At 39.1% G+C, this 27,015-nt stretch overlaps 1 protein-coding gene across 1 annotated transcript; it reads right to left on the bottom strand.

Annotated features, from left to right (window-relative positions):
• Positions 1–412: 412 nt before the first annotated feature.
• Positions 413–2,090, bottom strand: LOC104095344 (3-oxo-Delta(4,5)-steroid 5-beta-reductase-like). The gene is made up of 2 exons (XM_009601456.4): positions 1,923–2,090; positions 413–1,736 (listed from the first exon to the last, which is right to left on the bottom strand). Exons 1-2 carry the CDS (start codon positions 1,959–1,961, stop codon positions 606–608), a joined length of 1,170 nt encoding a protein of 389 aa, XP_009599751.1. The 5' UTR covers positions 1,962–2,090; the 3' UTR covers positions 413–605.
• Positions 2,091–27,015: the final 24,925 nt, after the last annotated feature.

Here is a 27,015-nt window from a genome sequence, read left to right as displayed (position 1 = left end):
CACCATCTATAAGGCCTTCTAGATTTAGCAATTCGCATTCAAAGATGGAATTATCCAAAACAAGCAGGCCACATTCAGACCATGGACTTGAAACTTCAGATTAATTTCCATTGTCTTCTATTTTCCCTTGTAATCTCGTCAGATATTAGCTCATTTTCCATGCAATGAAGATATCCATAAATAAATCCAGTGCACCCATAAGTGCTTACAGCGCTAAAGGTTAGACACCCAAATAGGTCGCACATTCCTAACTTGTAACAACTTTGTAGAACTGGTAGTGCAACAAGTTTAACTTTTTTATCAGAAAGATGCTAAACAAAGCTCAACAATCAAAAAAAGATGCTAAGCATATCTCATCAAAATCATAAGCACTTTCCAGGCATCAAGGCTACCAACATGTACAAAAAGAAGATGCAAAAAAACAACAGCGGTACCAATAACAAATGGATAATTACAGCAGAACAGCAAATAGAAGCCAAAAGTTACATCATTTCAGCTAGAAATAGCTCCAATTTGCTATTATTACTTCTTATTAAACAACATAATAGAGAGGAAACAAGCTCAAATAATTTATCACACAGTAAAACCAAGAAACACACATCAAACTAAGGAACAACTTTGTAGGCTTTCACCTTATCAATCCAGGAAATGAAGGCTTTTTGCGAGTTCCGGAATCCCAAGAAACCGTGTTCCTTACTCTTATTCATAGTATCCAGACGGCAATCTCCAGCAAGCATAAGATCAACAAACCACCAAACTCCAACATCCTCCAATTTAGTAGGCGTCAATCCGTTTTCCTTCACAATCTCATCCCAAACTGGGCCTTTGTCTTTCATCATCTCTACCAAAGTGCACCTATTCTCTTCATCAAACTCTGCGGCTTCCACTCCAAATTGCTCCGCCAAAACCTTCCAGAAATGCTTCCACTTGAAAACATCCCCGTTGCTCACATTAAACGCCTCGTTCTTAGCATACGGATCCACTGCAGCCCATATCTGATGCTCAGCAATCAAATCCGCATCGGAGCAATCCGAGTATCCATCCCACGCTGCTTTAACACCCGGAAACTTCAATGGCAACCCTTCGTGTTTACATATAGCCGCATAAACACAAAGCGTTCCAACAATGTTCATCAAACTATACGGTGAAAACCCGAATATGACCCCGGGTCTATGAACTGACCATGTCAGTCCTTCCTTCTTCTCCACCTCCTTAAACAAAACATCCTCAAGAGTGTAATAGAAATTGGGGGCGTCTAATCTAGGTAAATCCTCGTGAAATGGAGAATCATGGGCTACTAATTTACCATACAATTCAAACGGGCCCAAATAATGTTTTCGGCCTGTTTGCAAACAGATGTGGCGCAAGTTGGGACAATTAGGGATAACAACACTGACAACATTTTGAAACATTTTCCCATTAATTTCACAGTTTTCAACCTCCGTGGATCTACTGGCCCAAGTCACGTAAAAAACGTGAGTAACATCAGTTAGAAGGGAGAGTTTGGATTGGGTATCTTCTGGGTTTGATATGTCACATTGGATGTAGTCAATGGGGTGGTCGGCATTCCACGACGGTCTAGGGCGGCGGGCAAGACCGTAGACCTTCCAAGGACCGCCGGGGGTGTCGGCGAGAGGGAGGATCTCGGCGAGACTGTTTCCGACGATGCCGGTGACTCCGATGATTAAAGCTACGCTTTGGTACTTGGGTGGTGCATCATCTTCTTCGAATTTTTTCTAGGGAATTAAAATTTGAACTAGATTAGATTGGATGTAGAATCGAAAAAGACAACTAATGTATATCTAATTCCAAACTGACGTAAAAATCGACTATATATAATTGTATACATTGATTCGACTTTTACTTGGACCTGTTTCATTTCTAATAGATGCAAAATACAGAAGAGGAATTGAAACTTTTACCTTAGCAGCACCAATAGCTCCAGCCCACCACCAGCTCATTTTGCAGTAGATTTAGAAGAGAGAAATAGTTTGTTTGAATCTCAGGATGATAAGAAAGAAACTTGGAGAAGGTCGATTGGGGTAGATGGTGATATAATGATGGTCGATTGGCGTGACGGTAGATGAGTTGTGGCCCTCGCATTCTTTCTTTTTCTACTATATTAAATATTAAAATCTCAAACAAAAATTTACTCCTATTTTATATTATTTTCATAATTTTTACTAATTAAAATGGCATATTTCATTTTTTATGGTAATTTTTATTTATATTCTGCTTAAGAAAATGATATATTTTTAATTTGAAAATAATTTTAACATAAACTTATCATAATATGATTTTGTAATCACAAACAAATGCATCGAATGGTTATAATAACGAATTTCAAAAAGTTCCTTTTTAATTCTTAAGTTCGATGACTAATCAAATTTTTTCATGTAAATTAAAACGGAGAGTAATATTTCTTAGATGCTTACCCTTATTTTCTTATCATATTTGATTTTTCTTTTTCTTAGAGGAATGACAACATATTAACCATAATCGGATTTTATTTTATTTTTACTAAAGAAAATTATAAATCTCTCATATTTTGGCTAGTCTTTTTTTTTAGAGAAAAAAGTTTTGGACTTTTATAAATTGAGCATTCCTTCTCTTTTAGTAGCATGAGAGAAATTGTCATAAATACCTCCAAAAAACTTGAATTGGCCATGTGACCTCCTATTTTCTTTCTCAATTTCTTTTCAATTTCTTTTACAGCTTGTTTGGATGGTTGTTATCTATTGTATTGTATTGTATTGTATTGTTACTTTAAAGAAAATATTTGTTTTGATTGTAACTTAAATTTTATTATACCGTATTGTTAAATTCATTGTTACGTAATGACGAAAAGTATCACTTTATGGAACGACGGATTTGGTGTGGTGGCGTCATTTCCTTGCTTTTTTATCTCATCTTGCCCTTCCTTATTATTAAATAATCATATTTTATCCATTACCTTAGTTTTTTATATAATAATTCTATTATGTATCCTATTTTTTCTTAGTAATGTTGTAAGTTTATTCTCCATACTGTTGGTGCATGACATTATGAAATGACGACAAACGATACAATTTATCCAAACATTGTACTCATCAAACAAGACGATACAACGCAGTACAATATAATACGATAAGTAATGAAACGACATGTAACATTACTTCAAACAAACGGTTAGTTTCGAAAATGGCTAAATGAGTGAGTTAAGGTGGTTGGGGCCTTTTTAATATTTCTAAAACGTGTAGTTCACCTATTAAATTTTGAAAAAAGCTTATTTCCTTTTATTTTTCCGCTAGTTTCTCTTTCTTCTCTTTATCCTCTCTCTCACTCAACCCCCTCGGCCATGGTGGTTTTCGGCGGCATCCGACAAGAATCAAGCTTCGATTTTGGGTTGAATCATCTATATAGACCCGAAAAGCACTATATATAGTTCCTCAGAACTTTTCAATTTTGACAAATCCTAAATTCCTATTTTTTCGTTTCTTACAACTGTGATTTGGGATTTTGTAGAGGAATTCGTACATGTGCATTTGTATTTTTGATTGGGTTGTGTATAACCATATCTTATATTGCATGGGTACTTATATTTCCTTCTTGGACTTTCTCTGGGCTCTGAATTTTAAATTCTCGTCGGTCTAGCGACCTTATATTTATCGATAAATCTGTGGTCAATTGTCGTCTAGTCATAGATGTTTACTGGAATTAGAGCTTATTTTTCTTATTCCGATCATTAGTTTCAAATTATTAAATGTGACATTGTGTATTTGCGTGTAGGTAACATAAGGAAGAAATCAATTATGCTTCTTAGGCAAAGATAGCAACTGAACAACCTTTCAAAGCCTACAAACATGAAACAAAATGCAGATACTTCGGAAGCTTCGCCTAGTAAAGCAAATGCTGACTTCAAAAACTGTTACTAGAAAACAAAATTTAGATACCTCAGAAGCTTCCCATAGTAAAGCAAATGCTGAAAATTCTAAGCGTGGTAGGAGGAAAAAGAATAGAGATCCATCAAATTCTACAGTAAAAAGGAACAAGATCAAGTTTTAGATCAGTTGACGAGGACACCTGTTAGTAAAAAATTTGTTGCAAGGACCTCAGCTCTAGAGGGTGTTGATGAGGATGAGGAAGAAGACAATTATCGAAGAAGAAAACGATAGTGTAGATAATTGAATAAGAAGAGGAGGAGGTCTAGGATCAACCGATTCTATGATGATGCTCAAGAGGAGGATAAAAATGGTGATGTTGCTCAGGAGGTTGATAGAAATGCAGAAGAAGAAGAAGAAGAAGAAGAAAGAAAGAAAGAAGAAGAAGAATAAGAAAGAAAGAAGAAGAAGAATAAGAAAGAAGAAGAAGAAGAAGAAGAAGAAGAAGAAGAAGAAGGAAGATAGTGAAGATGATGATGAACAACCTGAAGATAGTGAAGATGAGTTGGAAAGTAAAACACATGCAGCAGTTGAAGGTGACCGGGATGTTCTATCAATTTCTGTGTTTGTAAGGGCGATCAGCGCATCTAAATATAAATTCAAGAATATTCTAAGAAAGTATAGATATTTTCCGGCCAAGATTATTGTGAGGTCTAGGATCAACCGATTCCATGAGTTCAAGGAAAAAATCAGAACAGTCAAATTGATGAAAATTTTTGATAGTACTTATTTTGGACAATTTGCAAAACTTTCAGATCATTGGACAGAGTTTAATAGACAGTTTGTCCATTCCCTACTGATTCGCTGAATTTATTATGTAAAAAAGCACGAGTTATGATTTTTAGTTGGAGACAAATTTGTTCACTTTGGATTGAAGGAGTTTGCTTTGATGACTGGAGTAAACTGTGGTGCCAAACCCAGTAAAGAAGAAATGGACAAAGTATTGGAGGATGGCGAAGGATTATGCGACAAAGTGTGTGTAAGTAGCAGGAAGGGGGTGGAAGCAAAGATGATTTTGATGATATTGAAGTCCAAGAGATATAACACAGAAGAGAGGTTTAAGCTTTCATTGGTGTAGCTTGTCCATTCAATCTTGCTTGCAAGTGATAACATAGTGTGCGTCGGTAAGAAGTGAATTTGTATGGCTGACAATTTGGAAGTTTTCATGAAATATTCATGGGGCAAGGAGTGTTTTGAGATTATAATTGAGTATTTGAATAAGGACATGTTGTCAATTTACAAATCATATATGAGCAAGACTAAGGAAAGCAAAATCTCTGATAAAAAGTCCAAATCGGCTAGTTATGCCTTGTACGACTTTCATGGTAAGTACTAAAAAATCTTCTAAAACATTCTTTGCAGTTGAGTATTATTATTTATTTGCAGCAAACTAAAAGTATATTTTTTTTGTTCATATTAAATGTAGGCATGGGCATACAAATTAATTCCGTTATTTGGTCGTAATGCCGAAAAATCAAAGGTCGTATCAATGCCGCTGCCAAGGATGTTGAGATGTCATATGACTCCTTAAAATAAGGGGGTTGATTCTAGATTATATGTCTACAATAGACAATGCGGGTGGTTGATTATAAACGAATAATCTATGAAGTACAATAAAGGAGTTGATAGTAGAAACAACAAGTAATTGAAAATAGAATAAAATAACAAGTGATTTAAAATAGAATAAAATTGATTACAAACAACAAGTCTAGAATATTAAAAGAGCTAGTTATTTTTTTTATTACAACAGCAGTAGCTAAAAGATCAAGAATACTATAACAATACTTTACTAGTAGTTTTCTTGCGGTCTAGTTCTTTGCAAATGGAATATTTATTTTTTATCTTTTTCCTGGTGTCATAAGAACGAGTTCTAAAATGCTTGGCCAACTTCTAATCTTTCTTCTACCCTTTATAGGCTCGACATCGGGTGGAAGTATTTTTGTACACTGAATCTCATGAGACACCACCCATTTGTCTTCTGTAGGGATTGTGTGAATAGTTTCTATAAATGCAGCCAAATATGTTGAAACCTTATATAACGTATAGGAATGCTCGTAAATGGAGGAACCATATCCATACACAAAACTCAATCTTAGAGCTTCCATTGGATGTGGGGCAGGGTATTTTTTCCAAGTCAAACTGACAACAAGAATATGTGTTCAACTGCAGATCAACTACTGCATCCCTACCATGATCTATGATGCTAAACTGGTTACTCTCTAACTGATGCACCCGTAGCACGTCGCGGCCAACCATATTACTCATAATCTTCTTTTCAGCAGAAGGAACAAAGAGGGTCAAAATATGTTTCATTTCAGTATGCCTCTCTTCGAATTTTTCTGCAAACCTCCGAAAAATATAATTGAATAGTCTAGTGATCAGAAAGTCTTTTTGATCCTTAAGTATTGTGTTAAGCGATTCTGCAATATTTGTTGTCAAGACGCCGTATCGGTTCCCTAGAAAGAAGGCCCTACTCTACCAATTTCATTCGCAAAACATTCAGCTATTTCCCTATTGTTATCACGCACTTGCTGAAAATGGTCAAAGAATTTCTCAGTATTGTATGACGGTGCGTAAGAAAAAATGATTAATAAAATGTTCACAATAAAATCTCTTGCGCATATTTTCAGCAATGTGACGCGTGCAAAAACTATAATGAGCGGCAATAAAACTTTTTTAAAGTCATTCCAATAGACAGATGCCGATTAGAAATAATACACACTTCATTACTACCGTTAACAATATGATGCAACTGTTCAAAAAAGTAGGTCCAAGAATCATCGCACTCCTATCGACTACACAAAATGCAATTGAAAAAATGTGATTCTCTGTATCTTGTACCACAACAAACAACAAGCAACCTCTATACCTGCTACTTAGGAATGTCCCATCAACAACAATAACATTTCTCATATGCGTGAATCCCTTAATGAAAGCTCTAATAATAGATAATAAAAAAATATCTAAAATACAATTTATCATCAACCTTCAAAATCAACAATACTTCCTTCATTATATGATAAAATAACATGGAGATACGCTTCCAAAAAAGCATACCCCTCCACCTGAGTACCCTTCATCATAGCCTTAGCTATTTCATCTACTTTTCAGCTCCTCAAATAAGTAGATTTTGGTGAAAATCGACAAAAATAGCATCCTTCAGATCTGACGAGGATGTGCCTTTGCTATTAACATACCGTTCCTGGTAATATGCACCCAAAGTCTTTGACGACGCATTAGGATGAGGGATTGATATGTGTTGTACCCCGCATGTGTACTTGCCATGGTACTTGGTAATAAAAAACTTATCTGAACTCTTGTACTTAAAAGCACGTAACTTCCACGGGCAACTCACATCTCGTCATGCCACTGAAGTTAATTTACTGCTACTCTTCTTCACACGAAATGTAAAATTCATCTTCACCTAAGCAAGCTCCAACTATCCCATTAGATTCAATTTGTTTTTGAAATACTTCCGAAGATAAAAACATGTACCATCAGGGTGGCTATGTAGTGTAGCTAAAGAGTCCACCAAGCCTTCATCTCCAGCTTCCTGATTGACAATATTGGGGAGCTCTTCCGCTCCATATGCATCTTTCGGATCATACTTCATTTTATTGTCACCAAAATCATTCAACCCATGATTAAATCCACTGAAGCTTTCTTTCATCATTCTTTCCTCCTTTACTTCTAAAATTGGTGGTTGTGTTGGTGGCAGTGGTTGTGGTGGTGGTGGTGGTGGTGCAACTGCGACATTTGAACCTTGATCAGACCTTTTAACTTGAACTTCAGCCATTTCTTCAAACTCATTTTCAGCCACAAATATCTTTAAACAAGCCTCATACCATCACTTGTAACATCAATGAGGTACGATTGTAAATCATTATCATTCTTAATAAAGAAAGGAGGAATCGTGTCCCTCTTCGTTGCAGAGCTAAGCATATATGTAATATTCATGTGCCTCGGCGAAAATGTTAGTTTTCCACATTTAATGACGACATCAACAAATTTGTCAAATGTACAATTGTTGGGTATATGTATAGGTACTATAACCTTTCTATAGGAATTTCTATTCCAATTATTTGGCTCCTCAACTCATTCACCAGAATAAAGACCGCATACTAATATATAATCTCCCTAATGTCTATTGTGAACTAGTGGTTTATTATACACTAGTGGTTGAGTATTGTTGCATATAAAATCTACAGAAGCCCAAATTAATAATGATGAAGAATATGAGACACAAACACTTATCAAATAAAGGAATTACACAATATACTACCTAAAATGAATTATAAATTCAATGTACCGCCAATTTCATCACCAAATCGACATATCTAAAAATTTACTAATTTCCTCTCCATAATCGATAAATCAAAAGAATGAGTCTTTGAGAGGAATAGGGAAGAAGGTAGACGACCTCTGTGTGAGGGATGAAAAACAACAAGCTGCAACGGAGGATTAAGCCGTGGGAAATGGGGATTGGGAAGTGCTGAAACGACGGGAATGGGTTTTTGGGTTTTGATTTTTCATTTTTAAAATTCTGGAAATCGTACATTTATATAGGTTGGGGCCAAAGTGTAATAAGTAAAATATTAGGGATAAAGTCTGAACTTTCCTCCCTTCACTTCCTAATTGACCCAAATCACATTTAAGTATTAATTAAGCATGAAGGTCAATCCTACAATAATTACAGTTTGAAGGTCAATTTGTAATTCAAGTTTTAAAATGGTCCAGGTGGCCAAGAGGCCCTAATAGCATCCATAATGTAGCTTTTAAGGGGTATGAGAGTCTTGTTTAAGGAAAATTTGTGAGACAAGTATTGTTATCTCCCGATATTTTGTTATACATAGATTGCTCATTTTCGCATGTGCATGTAGGTTAATTGACCCAATCACGCTAAATATTTCTATCTTTTTTGGTATATATATATATATATATATATATATATTTAATGCAATAAAGATATGCTTTGTTAGCTTCCGCATGATACCTGATTATTTAGATCGTAACATTATTTTTATATTAAATTAAACTTTGTAATTAGAAAATAAAGTTGCATTTTAGGCTTGTAGCTCCACTTCTAATTCGCTGATATATAGAATTCAGTATATTAATAAGTGTCACGATCCAAAATCCAACTATTCGTGATGACACCTAACCCAACCCGCTAGGTTAAGCCAATTAACAATAACGCATTCCAAATGAGATTACCAGAAAATCAATGCTGAATTTAACTAAACTTTTATACAAAACTCTCAAGGATTGGTAGTACAAGTCATGAGCTTCTAAGACTTAGATTTTACAAAGCTGGTACGAAATAAATACATCATCTGTTCGAAATATACATAAACAGATTTATAAATCCAACGCTACCAATAAGGAGGGGCAACTATAACCGGAATGCAGGTACATCTTCAATGCCAGCTCTTGCCATACTCACCAATATCAAGTCCAAAATCTGCATGCAAGGTGCAGAAGTGCAGTATGAGTACAACCGACCCCATGTACTCAATAAGTAACAAACTTAACCTTAGGTTGAAAGCAATGACATGCTCGGAAGAAGATCAGTGCCTAACACCAATAACCAAAAGTAACTCATAATGATATAATGAAAGCAGTACAAATAACAACTCAGAAGATATTATGCTCATCTCTTTCACAGTTACGAAAATGTAGACATGCTTTCTAAGTATAACAGTCAAGTCCAGATATTACAACTAAAAATCAACAAAACATGAGTTTATCAAAAGAAATGTATTTCCAATTCACAAGATAAGATAATAATTTCTGTTTACCAATTAGCATGAGGAAACATCTCTATGCCTACATGTCAATATACGTGTCAAGTCATCAATTACCATATACCGTTTAGCATGAGAAATATACATCTCTATGCCTACATATCAAATCATGAATGTCACAGTATCGTCTAGTATGAGGCAAAATGCATCTCAATGCCTACATGCCAAGTATGCATGTCAAATAAATGATCTCACGATGATATTCCCAGGTACTCTCGCCCTCAACATAATCAACTTGTCTGTCTCAAATGCCACCTTATCACACACACACACACACACACTCAATCACTCAGCACTGTACGGGTGCCTGGCTCATAAGTCCCTCACTAAAGCATGTGTATATATATCACTATGCCTGCGCTCACTACTGGTATGTCAGGCTCCGGAGGGGCAGATCCTACTCAAGGGCTAATTAAAAGTCTATAAGGCCTGCGGTGGTGTGCAGCTTGATCCACAATAATAATAAGCCAATAAGGCATGTTGGGGGGTGCAACCCGATCCACAAAAATAATAATAGTAATAAAGCCAATACGGCTTGCTGCATCATACAACCCGATTCACAATAACACTCTCAACACGACTCTAAAGCCCACCTCAATCATCAACCTCTCAAGTCTCAAGGGCTCACAATCTCATACCACTCAACCCAAACAATGATAACATGTGATGTAACAATGAATGATGAACATAGACTGAGATATGATATGCAAATGAAGAATCATGACTGATTATATAATTACAGTTAGAGCACATAATTCTAAACAATAGAAAAAGCCCCATTAGGTCTCCACCGAACAAGCACATAGCCTAAACATGATTTCTAACGTGAATCATAGCTCATTTACTCTAACAAGTAGGAATTTCACGGATAGAACAAGATATAACAACAAAATTAGTTCGGTCATAGTCTAATAGCCAACTTGAATCATGATTACCTGGTGCACGCTCACACGCTTGTCACCTAGCATGTGTGTCACCCTAATATATCTCTTATAACATAGTTCCTAGGGATAAATACCCTCAAATCCAAGTTTAGATAGGTTACTTACCTCGAACAAGCCAAACAAGCCAACAATACTCTAGAAATTCCCTCCCGCGCGTATCAATGTCCGAACTCAAAAAGTCAAGTAATGCCTTAGGAAATAATCCAAAATGATAAAGGTCGAATCTTTACACATTTATTCAAAGTCAACCAAAAAGTCAAACCCGAGCCCTCCCCTCTAAATCCAATAAAATTTATAAATTCCGACAACCCATTCAATTACGAGTCCAACCATATTAGTTTCACTCAATTCCGACTCCAAATCGTTGTTCAAAACTCAAAAATTCACTTTAGGGAAGTTTAGACAAAAAACCCCAATTTCTCTTTATAATTCACAATCCAAATGCCAAAATCGAAGATAGGTTTATGAAAATATAATCAAAACCGAGTCAAAAATACTTACCCCAATCCATGTGGTGAAATTACTCTCCAAAATCGCCCAAAACGAGCTCCAAATCTTGAAATGTGTTAAAATGAACAAAACCTCGATATTTATGCTTCTGCCCAGAACTTCCGCATTTGCGGACAAAATGCCGCACCTAGGCCTCACATTTGCGAGTAAAAATGTCGCATCTGCGAATACAACTTAAAGAACCCAGACCACACATGCACAACATCTTCCGCACCTACGACTATGCAGAAGAGCATGCACAACCGTAGAAGCAGACACCCAGCTCACGCCCATTCTCGCAAAAGCGATCCAAACCTCGTAGAAGCGCTTACGCATCTGCGCTTAACCCTCCGCAAAAGTGGAACTCACCAAGACACCTCCTCTTTGCATAAGCAAAAATTCCATCACATAAGCGCGTCGGCTCCTGCGACCAAATATGTGCAGGTGCCAAGAACCAGCACCAGAACTGCCAACATGACCAAAATAATCCGAAACTAGTCCGAAACACACCCGAGCCCCCTCGGGACCCCGTTCAAATACGTCAACAAGTCCCAAAATATAACACGGACTTACTCGAGTCCTCAAATCACACATAACAACTTCAAACCACAAATCGCACCTCAAATCAAACTTAATGAACTTTTGAACTTTCAACTTCCAAAACTCGTGTAGAATCATATCAAATCAACCCGGAATGACCATAAATTTTGCACACAAATTTCAAATGACATAATGAAGCTATTCTAACTCCTGAAATGACAATTCGACCCCGATATCATCAAAGTCAACTCTTGGTCAAACTTATGAACATTCCAAAACTTCAAATTTCTAACTTTCGCCGAATAGTGCCGAAACCTTCTAGAAACATTCAAATACAAATTCGGGCATACGCCCAAATCCAAAATCACCAATCGGACCTAAAAAAACCATTAAAACTCCGATCCGAGGTCAAATACAAAAAAGTCAAACTTGGTTAACTCTTCCAACTTAAAGCTTCTTAAATTAGAATCTTTCTTCCAAATAAATTCTGAATCACCCAAACACCAAAACCGACGATACACGCAAGTCATAATACATCATACGAAGCTACTCACGCCCTCGAACCATCTAATGGAATGCAAATGCTTAAAACAACCGGTTGGGTCGTTACTTTCTCCCTCACTTAAACATACGTTCGTCCTCGAATGTGCCAAGAGTCTATCCAAAGCAATTAATTCATTGTGTAACCTTACCATACACATATTCGGGGGTGATCCCACGTCTCCCCAATCCATACAAGCCTGACAACACAACATAACTAAAGATCCTTACTTCAACCATAGTCCGTAAACCTCATAACCCAATTTCCAACATCTAGAATTCATTACAAGATGCATCTACACACTGTATAAGTCTGAACAAGCTGTATCAAGCCAAGGCATAACCCAAGATGTAATCACATGATATACCGCATAACGCGCATACTCGTAGCAATACTTTCTGATCACAGTAGCTACTAAAAAAAAACCTGGTACCGATAAGAAACCTCGTATCAAGTAAAACCTCGTTCAGAACCTTTGTACACTTCCGATAATGAAAGAAACATGCAAAAACTCATAACCACTCATCAAATCAACAAGTCATGGAGCTCTCTCTCGACCGACAAGAAATCAAGCCAAATTCTAAGCCGACTTCCGATATTATTCTGCCAAGCATACCGTAATCAAATCCGATAGCACCCATTCTAGGTCCAATGACCTTATCTCATCAAACACCGCTATTATACTGACATTCTACACCAATATAACTTAAATCCACTACCGTGCAACCCGTACACCAATAAGCCACAATTCAAATGTATTCAAATATGGAAAATGACTCAAATGAGAGGGTCGCTCCGCAAGATCAACATGTACCACCACAAACGCAATGCTAGGAACCCATCACCCAAAGGAGAACCAAAACACACGAAATCAACACAAAAGCTCATATCCTATCATAACTCCGCCACGATGTGCGACCTAATCCAAACACTGATCCACATGAAATACCTCGAGCCACAATGCTCAAAATCAACAACCACACACGATTCGACATCAAGTACACGAAGTGCATGACCATAACCATGGAGAAATAAATAGCATAATATACCACAACCCTGGAAAGACCATAACCAAGGCGCAATCAACCATGGACCATCTCGCTTAAATTTTGCCACAAGACCCAGTCGGAATGCACCATGTGTGCAAATACCCAACTGTTCACAACCCATCGTAGCATAGAAGAGCAACACGCAGAACATATCAGAACACGAACAAAATCAACTCCAACTGAATGACACACCCCTCAATAATAACAGTGTCGAGTCAAGAAATCCGGCCCAGTGTAGAAGACACATCCTCATTAGGCTTACCAATTAGCCCCCAAATCAACCTCGATCATCTGTAAATAGATAAATAACCCTCCAAAAGTCTACAATGACCTAACCATAAGACATACTATTACCTGGCTAGCCTTGGCCACATCCTCACAGTCCGCAACTACGAAACAATCTACTTCTAAGAACTCTCAGTCTCCAAATCCATAGAACACGTGAATTACCATAGCCGATCCCAACTCCACTACTAGAATGACTAACACATCTCTCATACACAATCATCCCACGAGAAATACCTCCATAATTCTTTCGTGCCACAAAGCAAAATCTGAACACTAGCAGTCGATCAACCAGGTGAGTACTGCAATACCAATGAAGCATCCTTAAGTCAAAACACAATGCGCCTTCTGAAATGCGCGCCCTTCTCAAGTAATGCCAAGTAGTACTAGAATTCATCTAAGCATTTGGAACCGTCCATGCTATTTAAGAATTCGTGACCTTCCCTTTAAAACTGAACCACGATCTTGTACATACAAATCTCAATCCCACACGATGCACTGTAACTATCATGCCATCACATGAAAACACGAGAACCGCATTATCAACCATGAGTCACAAGCAGATTACATACTCAGTTAGCTAAAAACCTTCCACCTGATCTTATTCAGGAGAAAATCAAAACACACAACAAACTCCCCACACCTGTAGAAAATATACATCTCAAACTGTGGTAGAAATCATCGAGAACACTTCGAAACTCATTTGCACATAACCAAGCCATCAGAACTGAATCCCTCTAACTCCATCCAGCCACGTGGGTCGCCAACCCAAGAGTATTGCCACAAAACACCCGTAAAGCCTTACCACATCATAAGAACCAAAAGAACCAAGCATACCATTACCATACCGATCCAAGCTACTACCAAGATGACCCATTTCGTCCGAATTTCCTTCGAGTTTCCTTCGAGTTAACACTTCTCCTTGCCATAATACCACGATCCTCAACCAAAACTTGCCACACGAGATCCTAGCATGAAACAACGTCTCCGTAAAGCCCAAAAGCCATTGTATTTGCTTTTTAAGCACTCAAAACACTGCAACCAAGATACCCACTATGAGTAGACCATTTGTGAATCTGAAGCTGTTTCCTTAACCTCTCTGATACTGAAATGTAAAATTTATATTGATACAGAAATACTGTGAGTCTCGACACCATCCAATGCAAATCTTGGATTCTAGCCATATACAAATCCGAAAAATTCTCAAACGCTACATATGAACCTTGAATCCATTAGAACCTTATCGAGAGTCATCCACCCCATTCTAATCTCAAATGCACCTACCAAACAAGCCGAACGACATGTGCCCCATTAGCACAACAACACCCAATGAAGTAATCTATACCTTTAAGCAACCGAGTGAATTCCTACTCCATGCGCACTACATACGTCATGAATAACAACTCAAATCATTCCATGATTTCCATATACCCATAAAGTGTGATATAACCCGTATCCAAAAAATTTCCTTACTCGAGTCATCCTCGATCGCAACCTCTGAAAGTCATAACCGATTCACAAGTTTGCCTCAAAACGAAACTAGTACAACACATAGCCATGCAATCAAATCGTAAATAGTAAACTCCCTCACTTGGATCAAAGACAAAGAACAAAACATCTGATAACTCACAATACCCATACTATATTACTGCCATAATCCCGCACTAAAATTCAACTAAATCCTTCATAAACTCATGCAACACAAACCATTAAATAACTCAAATCATCTGGTAAGCTCGCATTCATCCTCGTGATAGTCATGTCAACTTTCTCAACCGATCCAAATTCAAATCGCAACACATATAACCCACTGGTAGAAAAAAACTCTCCACAAAACATCATAAGGATCACACATCCGTGGAACACCCCACGGGGGATAACCTACTTGCTTAGCCTCAAATTGGCATTTCACTATGCCCTACCATGGCCACTACCACCATGCAATCACTAAATCCTCACGACTCTAAACTCGCCAACAAGACATAAGAATCTACTTCACCCTATAATAAACAACATGAAAGATCCCCCAATACGCTCATAACTTGAGACTGTACAACACAACAAGACAGAGATCAAGCATCTAATAGTCCTTTTCACATCACAATTTGTCATGACCCGAATCCCAACCTCGGGGTCATGATGGTGCCTAACATCTACTTGCTAGGCAAGCCGACGTGAAATAAAAAATTAACTGATTTAATAATTTATAACAAGATATTAACAACAAAAATGATATAAGTCTAAAGTATAGTAAAATAATACTGAACGTCGAAGTCTAAATATAACCCAAAAGCTGGTGTCACGAGTACATGAATATCTAGAGTGCTATAAATATGGTCTGAATAAAATATACTATTTTAAAACTCAATAAAATAGTAAGGAAAGGGAGGAAGAGGACTTCAGGGTTGCGAACGTCGTGCAGATGTATCTCAAGTCTCTGTCAGCGATTTAATCCGAGCAACAACTACTGAACGCCTCTAGGACCCACACCGGGTCTGCACTAAAAGTGCAGGGTGTAGTATGTGTACAACCGACCCTATGTACTTTGTAAGTACCGAGCCTAACCTCAACGAAGTAGTGACGAGGCTAAGCGGCTACTTACAATAACCTGTAATAATAATAATAATAATAATAATAATAATAATAATAATAATAATAATAATAATAATAATAATAATAATAATAATAATAATAATAATAATAATAATAATAATAATAATAATAATAATAATAATAATAATAATAATAATAATAATAACAGGGAAGAAAAAACAGGAAATGGAAGTAAAGCAATTAATTTGGGGAAATGAACTCGAACCTCACTATCAGAATAGTCCGTTTCACATCACAAGTGTCACGACCCCGAATCCCAACCTCGGGGTTGTGATGGCGCCTAACATCTACTTGCTAGGCAAGCTGACGTGAAACGGAAAATTAACTGATTTTAACAATTTATAACAAGATATTGACAACGAAAACGATATAAGTCTGAAATATAGTAAAATAATACTGAACGACGAAGTCTAAAAATAACCCAAAAGTTGGTGTCACGAGTACATGAACATCTAGAATGCTATAAACATGGTTTGAATAAAATACGTTGTTTTGAAACTCAATAAAATAGTAAGGAAGGGAGGAAGGGAACTTCAGCACTGCGAACGCCGTGCAACTATACCTCAAGTCTCCGTCAGTGACTGAATAAACATGCAGAGTGTAGTATAAGTACAACCGAACCCATGTACTTTGTAAGTACCGAGCCTAACCTCAACGAAGTAGTAACAAGACTAAGCAACTACTTATAATAACCTGCATGCAGTAATAATAATAATAACAGGGAAGGAAAAATAGGAAATGGAAGTAAAGAAATTATTTGTGGAAATGAACTCAAACCTCACTATCAGAAAGCCCAGAATAACAAGTCTTATAATCTCATAAAAAAATGTTGAAACCAACACAATAACAATAACAAGTACAACACACACAATCCGTTGCGACGCGCAACCCGATCCCACCATATTCTCCTCTATCAATATCAAGTACCACGTATGCAATCTGTTGTGGCGTGCAACCCGATCCTACCATTTCATCATTTACTAACATCAAACATCCATATACAATCCGTCGCGATGCGCAACCCGATCCCACCATATCATCATTTATCAGTATCAAGTATCCTCCATTATTCCACTGTTTCAATTCATCATCTTTCAATTTTTGTTGCGGCATGCAACCCGATCCCTAATCAATTTCAGATAACAAAAACAATCCAACAACTCAATTTACAAGAATTTCTACATCCAGAGTAACGGTGTAAGGCAATAAACGACCACGTAATAATCATAGGATGCAAACAATATTACAAAAATAATAGGACAAGTAAAGCATGTGACAATTAAGGTGTGCAAGTAAAACAGTTATGGCATAGAAGTCAAATAAAGCATGTAACAATTAACGCATGGAATAAGATAATTCATGAAATAACAAGAAAACATGGAAACAAATATCTTGACGACATATATACACTCGTCACCTCGCATATACGTCGTTTTCACAAATAATCCACACAACACAAGTTCACAAATTCCTAATTCCTTCAAGTCAAGGTTAGATCCAATACTTACCTCATTCCGCAATCAAATCAAAGCTCAACCGGGGCCTTTCCTTTAAAATGCACCTCCAAACCAATCGAATCTAACCAAATATAGTTCAAACAATTCAAAATAAGCTTTAGAAACTGCCCACGAGTGAAAAAGATTCAGTCTTTAATGATTTTTGATAAAGTTAACAAAAGTCAACCCCGGGCCCGCTGGTCAAACTCGGGCCCAATGGTAGATTCCGACTACCCATGATCCCACGAGTTCATATCTGTGATTAGTTTCAAAATCCGAGTCCAAATCAACTCTCAAAACTCAAATTCTTAATTTTCAAAAACATGACAAAGTTTCACAAATTTTCAGTTTGATTCACATGATTTGGATGTTAAACTCTAAGATATATTGATGGAATATGATTAGAAATAGATTAGAATCACTTACCCAAAGTTTGTAGATGAAAATCGCTCTTCAAAATCGCCTCCTACCGAGTTTAGGGTTCCAAAATATGAAAATAAGATTAAAAATCTTGTCCCTCAGCTTTTTGTTTAGTCGCAGGTGTCGCAAATGCAACTTGGGGTTCGCAAATGCAAATGCGAAGAAATCATTGTAAAAGCGAACTCCTCACATCCTTGCTTTCATCGCAAATACGACGACTAGCTCGCAAATGCGAACATTAGACCATCGCAAAAGCAATCAAAATGATCGCAAATGCGATCACTGCTGAACCCAGTTCACCTACGCAAATGTGAACACTGGGTTCGCAAATGCGACCCCAACAGACTATTCCATACATCGCAAATGTGACCTCCCACCTCGCATTTGCGAAGCCTGCAGTACCTGTTCACACCAGCAACACTAAAACTCTCCCAAACACTCCAAACCAAACATCAACACAAGTCTGAAACTCACCAGAGCCCTTGGGGCTCCAAACCAAACATCAACACAAGTCTAAAAATATTATACGAACTCGCTCTCACAATCAAAACACCAAAATAACACCTAGAACTATGAATCGGACATCAAAATGCATGAAATTTTCAAGGAAACTTAAGAACTTTTAAATTTACAACCGAGCATCCGAATCATGTTAAATCAACTCCGTTTTGAACAAAATTTTGCAGAAAAGTTCTAAATACCATAATGGACCTATTCCAAGTCCCAAAATAAAAATCCGAACGTGTTAGCTAAGAAGTCAACTTACGGTGAAACCTAGTAATTTTCAACTTTCAAAAATGCTAGTTTTTGGCAAAATGTGTCAAAACAAGTTAGGGACTTCCGAATTTAATTTCGGGCATATGCCCAAGTCTCAAATTATGATACGGACTCACTGGGATCGCCAAAATATGGATCTGCATCCGTTTAAGCAAAATGTTGGCCATAGTCCAACTCAACCTATTTTTAAGGCAAAAAATTCATATTTTCCTCAATTTTTCACATAAAGACTTTTTGAAATAAGACACGGATTGTGCACGTAAATCGAAAAGTGCTAAACGGAGCTAATCGAGGTCTCGGAACACAAAAATAGAGGTTAAATCTAAAAATGACTTATCGGGTCATCACATTCTCCAATCTCTAAAACAAACGTTCGTCCTCAAACGAACATAGAAAAGTACCTGGACTAGTGAAAACGTGTGGGTATCTACGTCGCATGTTAGACTCGGATTCCCACGTGGCTGCCTTGTTTGGCTGACCTCTTCACTGCACTCTAACATAAGGATAACTCTTAGACCTCAACTTCCGGACTTGTCATGCTAGAATGGCCACCGGCTCCTCCTTGTAAGCCAAATCCTAGTCCAATTGGACTGAGCTGAAATCTAATACATGGGACGGATCACCATGATACTTTCGGAGCATGGAGACATGGAATACCGGGTGAATTGCTGATAAGCTAGGTGGCAGTGCAAGCTTGTAGGCCACCTCACCAACCCTTTCAAGAATCTCAAAGGGTCTGATATACCTAGGGCTCAACTTGCCCTTCTTTCCGAACCTCATCACACCTTTCATGGGTGAAACCCGAAGCAAAATCCTCTCTCCCACCATGAATGCAACATCACGAACTCTACGATCGGCATAACACTTCTGCCTAGACTGAGCTGTGCGAAGTCGATCCTGAATTATCTTGACCTTTTCCAAGGCATCCTAAACCAAATCGGTACCCAACAACCGAGCCTCTCCCGGCTCAAACCAACCAACTAGCGAACTGTACCGCCTCCCATATAATGACTCATAGGGAGCCATCTGAATACTCTATTAGTAGTTGTTGTTGTAGGCAAACTCTGCAAGCGGCAATAATGGATTCCAAGAACCCCCGAAATCCATAACGCATGTGCGATCCTCCAATATCTTAATGGTGCGCTCAGACTGTCCATCTGTCTGGGGGGAAATGTTGTACTCAAATCGACCTGTGTACCTAACTCACATTGTACAACCCTCCAGAAGTGCAAAGTGAACTCGTACCCCGATTAGAAATGATTGACACCGGCACACCGTGAAGATGAAGGATCTCACGGATATAGATCTCAGCTAACCGCTCTAAAGAATAAGTAACTACTACTGGAATGAAATGTGATGACTTGGTCAACCTATCCATAATGACTCATACCGTGTCGAATTTCTTCGAAGTCCGTGGAAGCCCAACAACAAAATCCATGGTAATACGCTTCCAATTCTACTCGGGAATCTCAAGCTTCTGAAGCAAACTGCCAGGCCTCTGATGCTCGTACTTTACTTGCTAACAATTTAGACACCGAGCCACATATGCAACTATATCCTTCTTCATTCTTCTCCAGTAATAATGCTGCCTCAAATCCTGATACATCTTGGTGGCACCCGGATGAATAGAATATCGCGAACTATGGGCCTCCTCAAGAATCAACTCACGAAGCCCATCCACATTGGGCACACAAATCTGACCCTGTATCTGCAACACCCCATCATCTCCAATAGTAACTTGCTTGGAACCACCGTGCCGCGCCATTTCCTTAGGGACAAGCAAATGGGGGTCGTCATACTAACGCTCTCTGATGCACTCATACAAAAAAGACCAAAAGACCGTGCAAGCTAGAACCCGACTAGGCTCCAAAATGTCTAACCTCACTAATTGATTGTCCAAAGCCTGAACATTTGATGCAAGTGGCCTCTCACCAAGTGGAATATATGCGAGGCTTCCCATACTCATAGCCTTTCTACTCAAGGCATCGGCCACCACATTGGCCTTCTCGGGATGATACAAAATAGTGATATCATAGTCTTTCAACAACTCTAACCTCCTCCGCTGCCTCAAATTGAGATCCTTTTGCTTGAACAAATACTGTAGACTTCGATGATCCGTTAACACCTCGCATGACACGCCGTAGAGGTAATGCCTCCAAATCTTCAGTGCATGAACAATGGATGCCAACTCTAAGTCATGAACAAAGTAATTCTTATCATGAACCTTCAGCTGTTGTGATGCGTATGCAATCACCCTGCTATCCTGCATCAATACTGCACCGAGCCCAACACGTGATGCATCACAATACACCGTGTAATATCCTGAACCTGTGGGCAACACCAACACTGGGGCTGTAGTCAAGGCAGTCTTGAGCTTCTGAAAGCTCAACTCACACTTATCAGACCACGTGAATAGAGCACCCTTCTAGGTCAATCTAGTCAATGGGGTTGTTATAGATGAAAACCCCTCCACGAATCGGCGATAATAACCCGCCAAACCCAGGAAACTCCGAATCTTTGTAGCTAAAGAAGGTCTAGGCCTATTCTGAACTGCCTTCTTTACACTTTTACACCCTCGGCCGATACCACATTCCCCAAAGAGGCAACCGAGTCCAACCAAAACTCACACTTTGAAAATATGGCATATAACTGACTATCTCTAAGAGTCTGAAGTACAATCCGAAGATGCTGCTCATGCTCCCCTCGACTACGGGAGTAGATCAAGATATCATCAATGAATACGATCACAAAAGAATCTAAAGAGGGCTTAAATACCCGGTTCATCAAATCCATAATTCCTGCTGTGGTATTTGTCAACCTAAATGACATCACTAGGAACTCATAGTGCCCATACCGAGTCCGAACAACTGTCTTAGTGACATCTGATGCCCTAATCTTCACCTGATGGTAGCCAGACCTCAAATCAATCTTCGAAAATACTTTGGCACCCTCAAGCTGATCAAATAAGTCATCAATCCTCAGCAACAGACTTGTTCTTGATAGTGACTTTGTTCAACTACCGATAGTATATGCACATCCTTATCGAACCATCCTTCTTCTTCACGAATAACATGGGTGCACCCCAAGGCAAGACACTAGGTCTAATGAATCCCTTATCAAGCAAATCTTGCAACTGCTCCTTCAGTTCCTTCAACTCAGGCGGGGCCATACGATATGGTGGAATAGAAATGGGCTGGGTGCCTGGAGCCAAGTCAATACAGAAGTCAATATCTCTGTCTGTTGGCATCCCTGGCAGATCTGCGGGAAACACCTCTGCAAACTCACGCACCACACGTACCGCATCTATGGAAGGAACCTCCGCACTCGAATCATGAATATAGGCCAAGTAAACTAGACATCCCCTCGCGACCATACGTCGATGCTTCACATAAGAAGTAATCTTGCTGGTAGAATGACCAGGAGTCCCTCTCGACTCTAATCGCGCTAACCCCGGCATGGCTAAGGTCACCGTCTTGGAATGATAGTACAATATATCATGATAAGGTGACAACCAATCCATGCCAAAAATAACATCAAAGTCTACTATATCAAGAAGTAGGAGATCTACACTAGTCTCAAGACTCCCAATAGTAATCACACACGAGTGACAAACACGGTCTACAACCATAGAATCTCCCACAGACGTGGACACATACATAGGAGCACTCAAAGAATCACGAGGCACAACAAGATATGAAGCAAAATAGGATAGCACGTCGGAATAAGTAGATCCCAGATCAAATAGAACTGAAACATCTCTATGGCAAACTGGAACAATACCTTTGATAACGGCGTCAGATGACTCGACTTCATGGGAATGCATAAAAAATGGGGCTGGGCCCCACCACCCTGACCTCTGCCTATCGGATGACCTCTAGCTGGCTGGCCTCCACCTGTAATGGCCTGACCTCCGCATCTGGCAGCCTGACCCCCGCCTCTAACTAGCTGAGCGGACGGTGAAGCAACCAGTGTCAGAACCATGGCACGAGAGCTCTACTGTGGCATACTGCTCAACAATCTAGGACAGTACATCCTTATGTGACCTGTACCCCCACACTCAAAACACCCCCGACTGTTGTGGCTGCTGAAGCTGAGGCTGACCCGAACGGGCCGAATAACCAATTTGGTAGCTTTGGATCGGAGGCGTACTAACTGGAGCTGATGGTGCACTCTAGGCTAGCTGCCCAGGATAAGATAAATAAGGACCACGACTACTCGAGCACCGTGGGATGACTGAAGCACTGACTAAAACGGCCTAGGAGGATGGCCTCTACCAAAAGTACCCTTGCCTCTAGATGAGGTACCACTAAAACCACCGGAATGACGAGACCTCTTATCAGACATCGGCCCCCTCTCCTAACCATGAACCATCTCAATCTGTCTAACAATCTCTATGGCCCTCTAGAAAAAAATATCATCTCCCGTATCCTTGGCCATCTGTAGCCTGATACTGAAAGTGAGCCCATCAATGAATCTCCTCACTCTTTCTCTCTCAGTAGGGAGAAAGACAATGGCATGGCGAGCTAGGTCCACAAATCAAGTCTCATACTAGGTGACGTTCATGCCACCCTGCTGAAGGCACTTAAACTAGCTGCGATACTCCTCTCTCAAAGTGAAAGGAATGAACTTCTCTAGAAATAGCTGTGAAAATGGATCCCATGTAAGTGAAGGCGAACTAGCTGGTCTGGTCAACATATAATCTCTCCACCATCTCTTGGCAGAACCGGTCATCTAGAACACTACATAGTCAACCCCATTGGTCTCAACAATACCCATGTTGCACAACACCTCATGGCAACGGTCTAAGTAATCATGTGGGTCCTCAGAAGGTGCACCGCTAAAATGAACAAGAAGGATCTTGGTAAACTTATCCAGCCTCTTCAACGCCTTATAGGATATAGCGGGCCTATCCCCCGCTTGTGCCACAAGAATCGGCTAAACCGCCCCAACTAACTGGGCTGTTGGAGTCTGATATAGGAGAGTTATCTGCTCTGGAGTTTGAGTAGCGGGATTTGTGCTCCTCCCCAAGCCTGAGAGACGGCTGGTGCCACCAGAAATGCACCGGTCTGGGACACACTCTCCATCAGGCCCACCAAGCAGACTAGAGCATCCTGAAGCACTGGAGTGGCTATCAATCCCTCCAGGACCTGAGCTGGTCCGACTGGTATGGTCTGAGCTGGGATCTCCTCCTCATGATCAATCTGAGGCTCCACTGTGGATTCTGCTGCCCGAACTCTAGGTTGAGCTCTGCCTCGGCCTCGACCTCTGCCCCTGGTAGTGGCTGCAACAAGGGGCTCTAGCTCCTGTCCAGCTGTAGATGTTGTGCGTGTTCTCACCATCTGTGAGAGAGCAAGAATGAAATGATTCAAAGATCAATGATAGATCAAAATCACATGATAGAGAAAGAAAGAAGCAATTTTATTTCCTAAAACTCCATAGCCTTTGGAAGATAAGTACAAATGTCTCCGTACAGATCCCCCAGACTCTACTAAGCTTGCTCATGACACGTGAGATCTAGGAAACCTAGTGCTCTGATACCAAATTGTCATGACCCAGAATCCCAAGGGGTCGGGATAGTGCCTAACATCTACTTGCTGGACAATCCGACATGAAACGGAAAATTAACTGATTTTAACAATTTATAAAAAGATATTGACAACGAAAACGATATAAGTCTGAAGTATAGTAAAATAATACTGAACGGCGAAGTCTAAAAATAACCCAGAAGTTGGTATCACGAGTACATGAACATCTAGAGTGCTATAAACATAGTCTGAATAAAATACACTATTTTAAAACTCAATAAAATAGTAAGGAAAGGGAGGAAGGGGACTTCAGCGCTGCGAACGCCGTGCAGCTATACCTCAAGTCTCCGTCAGCGACTGAATCCAAACAACAACTACTGAACACTGCTAGGACCAACTCCAGTAGCTACACAAGAAGTTCAGAGTGTAGTATGAGTACAACCAACCCCATGTACTCTGTAAGTGCCGAGTCTAACCTCAACAAAGTAGTGATGAGGCTAAGCGGCAACTTATAATAACATGTACGTAGTAATAATAATAATAATAATAGGGAAGGAAAAACAGGAAATGGAAGTAAAGCAATTAATTTGTGGAAATTTACTCGAACCTCACTATCAAAAATCACAAAATAACAAGTCTCGTAATCTCATATAAAAATGTTGAAACGAACACAACAACAATAACATGTATAACACACACAATCTGTTGGGCCGCGCAACCCGATCCCACCATATCATCCTCTATCAATATCAAGTTCCACGTATACAATCCGTTGTGGCGTGCAACCCGATCCCACCATTTCATCATTTATCAACATCAAATATCCGTATACAATTCATCACGACGCACAATCCGATCCAACCTATTATTATTTATCAGTATCAAGTATCCTCCCTTATTCCGCCGTTTCAATTCATCATCTTTCAATTTTCATTGCGGCGTGGAACCCGATCCCCAATCAATTCCAGATAACAAAAACAATCCAACAACTTAATTTACAAGAATTACTACATCCATAGTAAGGGTACAAAGCAATAAAAGACCACGTAATAATCAAAGGATGCAACAAATATTACAAAAACAATAGGACAAGTAAAGCATATGACAATTAAGGTGTACAAGTAAAACAATTAAGGCAAGTAGCAAATAAGCACGGAGTCATGGAAGGGATGAACAATTCAATATAAGAATAATTAAATGACAAATACCAGCTACGACATAGAAGTCAAATAAAGTATGTAACAATTAAGGCATGGAATAAGATAATTCATGAAATAACAAGAAAACATGGAAACAAATATCTTGACGGCATATATACACTCTTCACCTCGCATGTACACCATTTTCACAAATAATCCACACAACACACAGTTCATAGATTCCTAATTCCCTCAAGTCGAGGTTAAATCCAACAATTACCTCACTTCGCAATCAAATCAAAGCTCAACCGAAGCCTTTCCTCTAAAATTCGCCTCCAAACCAGTCGAATCTAACCAAATATAGTTCAAACAATTCAAAATAAGCTTTAGAAACTACCCACGAGTGAAACAAATTCAATCTTTAATGATTTTGGAAAAGGTCAACAAAAGTCAATCCCGGGCCCGCCCGGTCAAAACCCGGAACAATGGTAGATTCTGACTATCCATGACCCCACGAGTTCATATATGTGATTAGTTTCAAAATCCAAGTCCAAATTGACTCTCAAAACATAAATTCTTATTTTTCAAAAACTTGACAAATTTTCACTTTGATTCACATGATTTTGATGTTAAACTCTAAGATATATTGATGGAATATGATAACAAGTAGATTAGAATCACTTACCCAAAGTTTGTAGATGAAAATCCATCTTCAAAATCGCGTCCTACCAAGTCTAGGGTTCCAAAATATGAAAATGAGGCTAAAAATCTCGTCCCTCTGCTTTTTGTCCATTCACAGGTGTCGCAAATACAACCAGGGGTTCGCAAATGCGACCTGGGGTTCGCAAATGCAAAGAAATCATCACAAAAGCGAACTCCTCACATCCTTGCTGTCATCGCAAATGCGACGACTAGTTCGCAAATGCGAACATCGGACCATCGCAAAAGCGTTCACTGCTGAACCCAGACCACCTTCGCAAATGCGATCACTGGGTTCGATAAATGCAACCTCAACAGACTATGCCATACATCTCAAATGCGACCTCCCAGTTGGCATTTGCGAAACCAGCAGTACCTGTTGATGCCAGCAACACATACACTCTCCCAAACACTCCGAAACACGTCTGAAAGTCACCCACGCCCTCGCGGCTCCAAACCAAACATCAACATAAGTCTAATAATATCATACGAACTCACTCGCGCGATCAAAACACCAAAATAACACCTAGAACTATGAATTGAACATCAAAATCATGAAATGTTCAAAGAAACTTAAGAACTTTCAAATTAACAACCGAGTGTCCGAATCATGCCAAATCAACTCCGTTTTGAACCAAATTTTGCAGACAAGTTCTAAATACCATAACGAACCTATTCCTAGTCCCAAAATCAATATCCGAACCCGTTGGCTAAGAATTCAACTTACGGTCAAACCTAGTAATTTTTAACTTTCAAAAATGCTAGTTTTCGGCA

This window comes from Nicotiana tomentosiformis, chromosome 11, assembly GCF_000390325.3.
Source record: "Nicotiana tomentosiformis chromosome 11, ASM39032v3, whole genome shotgun sequence".
Lineage (NCBI taxonomy): Eukaryota > Viridiplantae > Streptophyta > Magnoliopsida > Solanales > Solanaceae > Nicotiana > Nicotiana tomentosiformis.
This window is presented reverse-complemented; position numbering and strand designations above follow the sequence as displayed.